Source organism: Acromyrmex echinatior, chromosome 15 (genome assembly GCF_024713525.1).
Source record: "Acromyrmex echinatior isolate Ae372 chromosome 15, ASM2471352v2, whole genome shotgun sequence".
Classification (NCBI taxonomy): Eukaryota; Metazoa; Arthropoda; class Insecta; order Hymenoptera; family Formicidae; genus Acromyrmex; species Acromyrmex echinatior.
This window is the reverse complement of record NC_141866.1, coordinates 2385300-2396799: the sequence shown is the minus strand read 5'-3', so window position 1 is coordinate 2396799 and position 11500 is coordinate 2385300. Positions and strand designations below refer to the sequence as shown.

The following is an 11500-nucleotide window of genomic DNA, read 5'->3' as shown; positions in this document are numbered from 1 at the left end:
TAAAGCTTAAGTTTTACATCTTAAAATTTTATTGTAGACGCCACTTTACGCACATTCATTAAATATTGCCCTACATTCATATGGATAATTATACATTATATGTGTGTGTAATATTTGCTAAAATTGACATACATTAACCACGTCGGAAGCCGCCTTGAATCAGCCGCAGAAAGTAGTGCTACTTTAACGCTCCGCGCTAATTTCTGCAGACAATAGAGAAATAATAAGAACCGTATAAGAGGTAATATTTATACCGGATAGATCTGAAAGATTTCAAGCGATAAAACGGGATGCGCGGCTCCGCCGACGCGTTTCATTCAAGATATTCCGTTTCGTCGCGTTCCACGAAAGCAAGCAAGCGGCGTTCGCCGGCGGCTCGTGGCAGCGGGGCAGCGCCGGTCGCGAGAGCGCTCAGCGCTCAGCGCGCGCCGACGGTTGCGTGTGTCGCGTGTCAGTAAGTCAGTTACATCGCGGCAGCGGACGCCGGCGGGCGTGCGGTGTGTACTTTCGATCAGTGTGATCCGTGAAAACCGTCCTGTCGCGCCGACAACGCTACGCCGAACAATTTTTCGCGCCAGTATGAACGGCGAGAAGTCGTTGTCGACAAGCGCGCTTGGACTCGCCGCGAATATCACGTGCGCCTTGATACTAACGTAGATATAACGTAGATATAACGCGTTTAGTTCGCGCTGTGACATTTTGTACGTGTGCTTTCTTGTGAATAATCGTGAGACGCGCGTCGGATTACACGAGACACGACTGGCGATTGTTTGGCAATACCGCGAGTCAACGAAACTCCTTTGGACATCGATCAACGCGAGTGACGTGGATCGCTTTGAGTTACCGCGATCGCGGAATCAAATGACGTAATTCACCGAATAGTAAGAATAGCCTGTTCTTTTTTGTTCTTTCGAATAGACTCGACTTCGCAATTGGAGATGACATAGCCAGAGATGACATGCAAATCTTTTCCTCCAACTTTCCACAAGTAAATCGAATAGACGTTTCGAGTGAATACAGATATTTGTCAAGTGATTACAAAAGACAGTTAGTTCCACCAGAAACTTTATAAATCTATTGTCTGCACTCGGTGACTCTTCTGCTGCAAGAATCTTATATATAAAGGAGTAAGCATTACTTATTCATAGATAATATTCGTGCAATGAGCGGTGGTTGACCTTCGTTCGTGATTTCCGTTCGTACTTTTTTCCGTTGCGCGTCGTTCATATTGCGAGGCACGTGACCGGCGTGAAGTTGCCTGCGAGCGCGAATAGACGCGCAGTGAAGGACGTGAAGGTTGACACAAGCGGAGCGAATTTCGCGACTGTCGGCGCGCAACTGTTTCGTAACGTTCCGTTCGGTCGGCCGTGTGAAGTTTATCACCGATTCAAATGGCCGAGCAGGCGACGCGTAACGTGTACAGAGGTCATTGCGCGTAATTTGTGATTCGTAACGACGATCGAAACGGATCTCGTGTGGTTGGCTCGAAGCGTGGCGAGACGGGATTATCACCGAGCTAACCGTTCGTTCTGCCGATCAAATTCGGTACTTTTCCTCCGAGCCCCCTTGGACTTTCGACTAAGAATTCGCGGAACTACATCTCAAAAAACCATCAAATACTTGAGGTCTGTTTTTTTATTCCTGCACTAGAATTTTCTCTCGCTTTCGTCAAATATCAAACATTGTCCGTCTTTAAGTTCCAAAAGGGTATTCCGCCACAAAAGGTAAACTTTAGGAGTTCAGTGCTTCGAATCGCGTTCCGCCATCTTGTCGGCGTCCGCAAATCGTGCGATGTAATTGTGTGACGTAACCTCAAAGTCCGCAGACGCGTTTGCGACGAGCCAACGTTCGCGCGGAAGTTGGCGCCTTTCGTGACTCCGGTTTACGAATTCGTGTCGTGTGTAATTGTATCGTGAATCATCCACGATGCCGCGGATTCTTGACGATCGAACGACTCGCGTGTGGCGCAACAACGGACGTTGTCTTTGACGACGGTTTCATCAAGGGAGAAGCATCGCCGACCGCGAAAACGGCGGGATTGTCCGAGACAACGGCGCCGATCTTCGTCGTCATCGTCGCCGTCGCCATGGCCTACGTGCTCTGGCGAGTGTTTATGAAGAAGTACTCCAAGGTGCGGCTGGGCATCAGAAATCTGCCAGTGAGTCTGATTCCGTATTACATATATCGTATCTTCACGGATGCTTTCCGTTTTCACGCTCACACGCTATTGTATCAAATATTAGACAAGGACAAATGATGTTTATAAGCGTTTCTGAACACATCCCACGTTTTCGTCCATAATGGAATTAAATAAGGTGTATTGCGTTGTGTGTAGCAGCAGCACTAATAAAAAATAGCCTTAAATGCACGACCAAAAATTGATAAAAATCGGTCCTGAATGTAAGTGTCATTTCTTAGAATATAAAAATCATAATAATATCATAAGGACATCATCATGACTTCATTCGTCACAAGTTAATTTTGTAAGTATCAAATGACGTCATGATGATGTTCATCCAAAGAAAAGATTGTCTTCTTTGGAAAAGAAAATTTTTTTGATTGTGAAAAAATTTCTTTGATTTAATAATAAATTTTATTTGATTTTAAAAAATGTTTAAATGAAAGAAATTTTTTCACAAATTAAAAAAATTTTTTTCTTTAACCGAAAATTTTTAAAATCACAGCTACGTTTTCTCTGGATGTTCTGTAATATCATTATGATTTAATTATGATTCCGTGTTCTATACTGCTAAAAAAAAAGAAATTTGCTACATGTAATGGAAACAATTTCAAGCAGGTGCATTAAAAATATTTAATGTCAATGAAAATGAAGTTATAAGTAACTTAAATTTAACATTTACTTAAATTAATTAAATTTCATCTATATAAAATTTAATAAAAAATGTATTAAATCTTCGTAAAATTTTATGAAAAGTACACTAAATTTCATGCACATGTGCACAAATACACTTTTCAGTTGCAGATACATTTATAAATTTATTTTATTGTCTTAAAATTGAATTTAATTTGTGTAACTTAAAAGTACATTAAATTTCATGACTTTTTAATGTACCTGGGTTACTCTGCTACTGTACATCTTCGGGAATATGACACTTTAGATTTATTCGCGTAGCATGCTTCAATAGAGTATGGAATATAGAGTGTTGGAGTCATGTTGGAACTTGTTGAAGTATGTTAGAACATGCGACGCGAAACAATTGTCTTGTTTATTTTCACAATAGTTCCATCTCTTCCTCTTCTCCTCGTTCCCTCCCGTTCACAGTTAAGTTACATTTGCTTCACTTCGAATGTAAAAAATGTAGAAAGTGACGAAAGCGGGTGCCTATTGTGCGTATACGCGGCATCGCACTGACTTTCTTTCGAGCCCACGGCGCTGAATTTTCAAGAGCTCGACATCGTAGATTATAACCTTTTAATTAAGGGGGGAGCGTAATAAGTACTCTCTGCAAACCTGAAATAAATGGTCTTAAAAGAATGAATAATAATAATAATGCTACGAGCGCGGTTTGAAATAGCCACGCACGAGGCGCAGATTTGTTGGAGATCGTAGAAAGGATGGACGGTCTTCGCGTTTATTAGCTTTCTTCGTTTCAGCTATAACTATTATTTTTTATGGGGTAGATATAAATGGGTGTACATCAGAGAAGACTATGATTAAGTTTTCATACACAGAAGCTCGAAGAAAAGGAATGTTATTCACAAGTTGTATTTTAGTTGGAAAATGATACACTTGAAAATTTGCAATTCTAATATTTTATCATAAAATTTATTTATATTTCAATTTAATATTCTTATATAGAAAATTAATAGCAATTAGTCATTAATATTAATCAGAATGTTATTATTAATATTATTAAGATAACTATTATTTTTTATAGGATTTATTATTTAATCGCGAAACAAATTATATAATATATAATTTATTCACAAATGAATATGATAGTTTTATTTACATTAATATCATGATTAATAATTTTATTAAAAGTAGTAATTTAAACGGAAATCTTAGTCCATTTAAGCAATTAATTAGTAAATAAATTGGTGATTAATAAGTGAAACTTTTATTTTTACTCTATATTACACTTTTTTCTTCAATTTGTTTGATCTCTTCTATTTATTACATTAAAAAGAAGAGATCTTGTAAATGCATAATTTTTTTTGTTTATTCGGTCGGTAATCTGATCAGTTCGATATCATGCAAATGCGAATGGCCGGAGATAAACGCGAGATGCTGCATATACAAGTGCGCATCCTCGTCAAGGTTGGCATTTTACGGTCAGACTCTCATGCCGGATAACAGCGGTACGATCGCAGTATACAGATTATGCAATTAGGCATCGCTCCATGCCCAGCGGAAACTCGCTTTCAATTGATAATTACCGTCGTTAGCAGTCTTTTCCGCAGCTAGGATAGATATATGTACACATTTATTATACCTAGATTTCATTTATTTCTCACGTACGCATTTGATTCTCTTACCTACCTCTAATAAATTAAAAAAAAAATAATCAGAAAAATTCGCTCTGCCAATTGCTTTTCATGAATGATTTTTAAAAATCATTTATGGCGGTTTGATTATTTATTAATTAAAACGAAATAAATAACTTTACTTATTCATGAATAAATATAATTGTTGGGAGAAAAATGAATTTTTCGCTTTTATTGAAATAGTAATATGTACGCTGTACTGTAAAATGAATGTTTCGTTGTATAATTTCAGTAAGCAATAATATTACATTCTGTAAAAATTATATTTATTCGAAAACTTGAGATCGATGCATTTAATTAATTATTAATATTTTTAATTATGATTAATAATATTAAAATATCATAACACTTGCCGTATTATTATTTTATTCTTCTCTTACTTTATCGCATTTGCTTTATTTGCATCTTGTTATAATATGAATTATGATTGAGAAAAAAGTAGCAGGTCTAAAGGTCAAGGACGAGATTATTCGAGATTATATATGTAAATGTATAGAACAACTTTGTCGGAAACTTTACGTTTCCGAAGTGATGGAGGAATGCGTTACCATTTGGTCGAGCAAGATAAATTGAATTATGATAACAGTACAAAAAATTGGAAAAGATACAGCGACGCGGTTGCCTACCCGTAATTATCCAATTATTATTATCACACTAGCATTAGCCGTAGTTACATTCTAATAATTGTATCACGCCACGATGTACTGGCCTTCATAAAACCGCGCACGATGTTGTTGTCGTGATCGGCTGATAATCGCTCCAGATAGATAGATAGATATTTGAAAACGTTTACATAATTTATATATATTTGACATAACAAAGTGGAAAACATTCGTGAGAAATGTATAAGAATTGTTGTAGTGGTTATATTTATAAGATTTCTAAATCGAAACGTGTGTGCTTTTTTGATACTCTATCTTATTTACAAATTTTGAGAAAGTTAATATTATTGTTTTTTAATTTTCTATTTTATATACATATTGAGAATTATTTTCAATTAATCATGTTCTTTATCTTAAAAATCTTTGTTTCTTTTGAATATTCTTATAGAATGCCTATGTCTGGTTATGTTTATTCATAATTTTTAAATTATTTATATGTTGTATTATGACTAGAATTACTAGAAACGTATAATTAGAAAAAGAATTGATTGCTTCATTAGGTAGTTAGTCATTCCAATATAACGATTAAAAATCAAACATAATTGAATGGTCAATTAAATTAAAACAATAACAAATACTTGATAAAAGTGTCACTTGATATGAAGAAACTCTATATATATATATATATATATATATATATTAGGTGTTGGAATTAATTCGTAGCGTTTTACAAGTGATGGGAAGTACTTTCATTAATGTATTTTTTAATGCTCATGTGAAATAAATAACATTCTTTCATTAAAAACGCTACGAATTAATTCCAACATCTAATATATATAATATATATATATATATATATATATATATATATATATATATATGCATTGACGTTTCTATTTGTTACTACATAATTAACATATTGTTTTAAATTATAATATTAGATACATAATATATTTACATTTATCTTTGCAATTTATATTCTATTGTTTTTATTTTTTTTACGTCGATAGTATGTTTATCGTTTGTGTTGTGTATTTTTATCGTTTTCTAGTTGTTTTTTCTTCGTTCTGTTATTTTAACATAGTTCTACGTTGTCTTTCGTACGCGTTTGATCGATCGACGAATAGTATTTCATTTCGGTCAACGTTTAATGAGACACACCCGACCGATAAATTTCACGGAAGGAAAGACTCAGACCAATAGATAGGGGAGAAATGTTAGACTTCAGTTTACGATGCGTTCACTTACTCAGATTAGGTGATTATAACGTTTTCATCGTAAATGAGGCTTCGCAGAAAGGAAATGGTAAATAAACATCGAGCAGTCACGTTTTGCACGGACACCTTATTTCTCGCTTCTGTTACTTATCTTTTGTGTATTTTTCAATATATTATTACAATGCGTTAGCACAGTAAAAGATACATATGTTTTATCCTCGGTTTTATCTTTCATTCTTGTTAACGTATTGAATAGTCAATGAATTTCAATTTGCATAAACGCGAAAATATTTTAGAATACATTACCAAATCTTTAATAATAAAAAAATTATCTTTTGAACAAACATGACGGAAACAATAATGTGTGTTAATTTTGTGATTATTGTACAGAATTAAATGGAAAGATAAATTTAATTGTGTGTATCCGGTTACATTTTTGACGTATTAATGATAAGTAGCTATTATTTTGTATTATTATATTTTATGAACGTTGTCATTATGTGAGCATACTAACGGAAAGGTATATGAGGTGTTAGATAATTGAAAGTAGGAGAAGCGAGTGTAATCCCTTATTTGCAATCGGTGGATGACTTCATCATCGTGTCGCAACGAGCTCGCGACAAACACGCCTTCGCAGTCTGTAATTGCCGACTGTTTAGATTGTATCTCTTGAACGTTGACAGTATCTTTGTTGAATCTTCTGACAAGATAGTGCTAACAGAGTGATGGTATAAGCAGTTACTGTGATTATAAATATGCAGAGCAGATGGCTGTATAGAGCAAAACTGTTCGGTACTAGAAGCTTATGACTTTTAAAGATTCCGAATATTTAATGAAGGAAGTGACAAATATATTATAGTAACCGTCAAAAGATATGCGATCTTAAGTTCCTCTAACTTATATTAAGTATAAGGAATTGTTGTTTCTATATTTTTTTCTATCAAAATATTCTAGTAGTATTATATGTATGACTATTACGTGCTGTATATTTTCAAAATGTATGAAAAATCGCGAAGTCGCACGGGCTATTACCTAATTAGTTGACGTAGAAGATAAAGTTATTGTACGATTGTTAGCCAGCAGGCGTCGCGTTTTGTCAGAGTAGCTTAATAAATTTTAATGCTGCGTGCTCGCGTGACGTCGGGAGTTCATCGGAGCTTCGTCAGCGGTAGCAAGAAAGGAGGTATGAACAGTGGGGGAGTTTAGGAAAAGAATGAAGGAAGGGAGATGTGAGGGTGCAATTTAGTTTGCGGTTGCTCGAGTCGGGTTACGTTAGGCTAGTCCAGTCGCCAGTCGGTCCTCGTGACCGTGAACCGTGCGGCTGACCTGCGACACAAACACAGTCTCTTTCCTCGACTGGACCCCTTTGCCTCCTTCGCGGTTCCATCCCCCTTTCCGTCTTGTCCCCTTCGCCGTTGCCACCCATAAATCTACCTGCACCACATCGCGTCTCGTTTCTACGGACCGCTCGCTTGGCTCTCTCTCGTATTTCGCATTGTGCAGTCTACGGGATCTCCGAGTGATAAATACAACCGTGGCCACCCTCTCCTCCTTTTCCGCTCTATCTTTGTCCTTTAAATTTCATTTTTCCTCCACGCTCTCCCTCTCTTTGGTCCAGCGTGAAACTGGCGATGTAAATATCCCGTATCCCGCTTTTATCGGCTCTCTTCTCTTGAAAGAGCACAATTGTGCTCCGCGATTTTACATCGACGATTTACATCGATACGTAGGAGGCTGATCTATTCTGATATTCAATTTACTGAAACCGGAATTTATCTTATGGTTCATATAATACAATGTGTTCCTTTTTTTCTCTTTCTTGTCATTGTCACTTAACGTGTGATGACAAAAATTATAGTTATCTAAATTGAAATTATATTTTTTAAATAAATTTGTAGATATAAAACATTTTTAAGAGACATGAATGGATGTATACAGAGTATGTCGCAAGTTTTGGCCAATCGCTTTTGTGTAGATAGAGCGGACTAAACTGACTCGAAAAGTCCTCTACCATTTTGCAATGGTTAACGAGATATCAATTACTAAAAAATATTAGTTTTCAATAATTTTTTATTCAAATACTATTAGCTTTACAGAAAAACAACGAGAGACAAAAATTATTTATTTTCTTCTCATAAAGTTCTGAGAATTTTTTCAGAATTTTTTCAGAATTTTTTAATACCTTATTTTCTTATATTGATAAGAATAAGAAAATGCAGTACTAAAAAGTTGATAAAAAATTCTAAAAAGATTCTTAAAATTCAGTCAATGAGAAGAAAATGAATAATTTTTGTCTCTTGCTGTATTTCTGTAAAGTTGATAGTATTTGAGTAAAAAATTATTGAAGACTAATATTCGGCAATTTTTAATAATTAATATCTTGTTAATTATTGCAAAATGGTTGAAGACTTTTTGACTCAGCTCAGTCTACTCTCATAAAAACGATTGGCCAAAATTTATGGGACACCCTGTATATTATTTTTTTAAATTCTCAGTTTTTAATAGATCTCTATTGTCTTATTGAAATAATATGATTTATATTATATTATATCGAATATTTATTTGTGCAATGAAAATTTTTTATTTGACGGATTTTAAATTATTATTATATCATATATATATATGGATATTTGCTGTGCTATTTCATCATAGCTCAATGATTCCCCTTCGATGATTCTTAAGTTACAATGCGCCGCACAGAATTTCATTCACTTTCGCTGTTAATAGAACGAACACATTTTCAGACGACCGAGTTCGCGTGACGAGAGCAACATGCAAATTTAATCGAAAAACGACGTCCTAGAATTAAAGCCTGCTAAATTAAAAATGAGTTGTTCCCGAGTTTTCTTTAAGCTGCCACTCATTGCGTTACAGTTCGTTGCCTCGATTAAATATCGTTATTGTGTCGTTACACGAGTCGGACAAGGACGAGGTCGCAAGAAAGAAATTATCTTGTGAAAGAGGAACACGGATGTTCTGATTTGTTTTTTGATGTACTTAATGCATTCTTATGCAATCGTAATTTTTCTTCCTTTTTTAAAAATGATTATTGATTTAAACTTATCCGGCGTAATGACATATCTATCTTAACAAAATCTAGTTTTATGATGAATGCCATTATGATTGCCATTTGGAAAGATAATTTATAATTCTCTGTTAGAAATTTTTTCTTATATATGTGTATATATATATATATATATATATATATATATATATATGAAAGAAATGATCATATTATGAGAAAAAACAATACTGCAAATGTGAGATAATTGAAATTTTTTGTATAATTTTTTGCACAACAGTACAATGATTTATAATATAGTTTGAACTTTTTTGCACGTTTATTTTACAGCGTCGGCTGACGCTTCTGAATCTTAATTTTTTCAATGATGTACTTTGAATCAACGTTATGTCTTGATTTCGATTAAGAAAGGAATCCTCATCAGATTTCGTGATGTGACACGTGAATCGATGATATAGACGAGTGTCTTCGAATTTAATGCCATTACGGTCATTATGCTCATGTCGAAGCGTCACGCATTTCTAACCATGGAGATTTATATGACTTTTTCTAAGTTTCTGAATGCTGTTCAGTTTGAGCAAAAACGTGAAAGTGCCTCTATCTAGACAGATCTGGCGTGTTTCAAGTAAAACGATTCAGAATTCCGTGCCCTAATTACGGTGGAAACCATTTTCTAAGTACACCGCAAATGCGCTCGTTTCGCATCGCTTTAACACACGTATGACAACCTTCCGAGAGAAATCCTTCTCAACGGAAATTCCGGCGTGCCAATTCTGGAATAGGATGTAAAAACCTTAATCACAACGAGGATAATTTTATGACAGGAATGACTATTGTTTTAAATCCATAGTATTATAGAAAGAGAAATATAGTTTATAAAAAGAGAAAAGCGATATGAAGTAGCAAATAAATGGAGTAAATATGTGTGGCTTGTAGGATATGGTAATAAATGGATTTAAATTTCTATTTTCCTTATTTAGTAAAATTCTAGTTTTGATGTATTCAATATTTTTATTATTATCATAAAATTTGTGTGAGAGAGAGAGAGAGAGAGAGAGAGAGAGAGAGAGAGAGAGAGAGAGAGAGAGAGAGAGAGAGAGAGAGAGCTTAGTAATGACACATATTTATCAATTTAACATTTTAAAGAATAATTAACAATTTTGCATAGAAAAACATGTAATTAGAATTTAATTATGCGCGATTAATAATTAATAATTATGAATCAACAACAGTGTGATGAACAGATGCATTAATATTTATTTATAAGATCATTGTTTTTGGCGCATCTGATACATGACGATCCGATATGATTATACGCATTCACACGATTCATTATAAAGGGTGTTTTTTTAAGCCCGATAGAACTTAAAATTGTAAAAACTAACACAAAAATTAAATTATAATCAAAAAATTTTTTTTAGTCGAAAGATCAATGCATGGCATTAACATTTGAAAATGATTTCGGGCATATGGCCACCGCGGCTGTTTAATTTAATTTTTTGTTTTATTTTTTATAATTTCAAGTTCTATCGGGCTTAAAAAAACACCCTTTACCATCAAACAAAACATATACATATACTCACACATACGCACTCTCACATTTCTCACATTAAAATTGATTATCGTGGTATGAAATTGTTAGAAATAAATTTCTTAAGCGTAACGAACACATATAAATTGGTATAATTGTTACACTTTCTGATCTTAATAATAGTTAGAGATTAAAAGATAACGAGACAACGTGATAAATTTACAAGTTGAAATCATACATTCCAAAATAGTACATGCCTGCCTCATGTTGACAAATCAGAATAAAAATCGGTAATTCGACATTCCAACGGCAAGTACGTATTATAGAATTCTGTGAACATTTCTGAAGAACGCAAGAATGAGGAAGTAACTATAGTCTTTCGTATTCTTTAAGACAGGTCGCACATTTTTTATCAAAACTGTGCGACCGCGCTGATGTTTTATCCCGCGCTATGCCACCATCGCACGCATACTTTTGTCTGTATGTATTCCAGAACGTCGGTATTCTGGTAACGTGATAACCATCTTTTTCCGAATATTCTTGTGGATCGTCAGCGTCGTGCGAAGACGCGCGCTTCTTGATTCAATTTCACGTTTGCGGCAGATATGAAAAGCGATAC

The 11500-nt window shown here is 34.5% G+C and overlaps 1 protein-coding gene across 1 annotated transcript in view; it reads left to right on the top strand.

The window, feature by feature from the left end:
• The first annotated feature begins 444 nt into the window (after positions 1-444).
• Positions 445-11500, top strand: part of LOC105151162 (uncharacterized) — a 303301-nt gene continuing 292245 nt past the window's right edge. Inside the window, exon 1 of the mRNA XM_087413985.1 lies at positions 445-2158. Coding sequence (XP_087270111.1) covers positions 2087-2158 — 72 coding nt within the window. The 5' untranslated portion in view covers positions 445-2086. The remainder of the gene's footprint in view (positions 2159-11500) is intronic.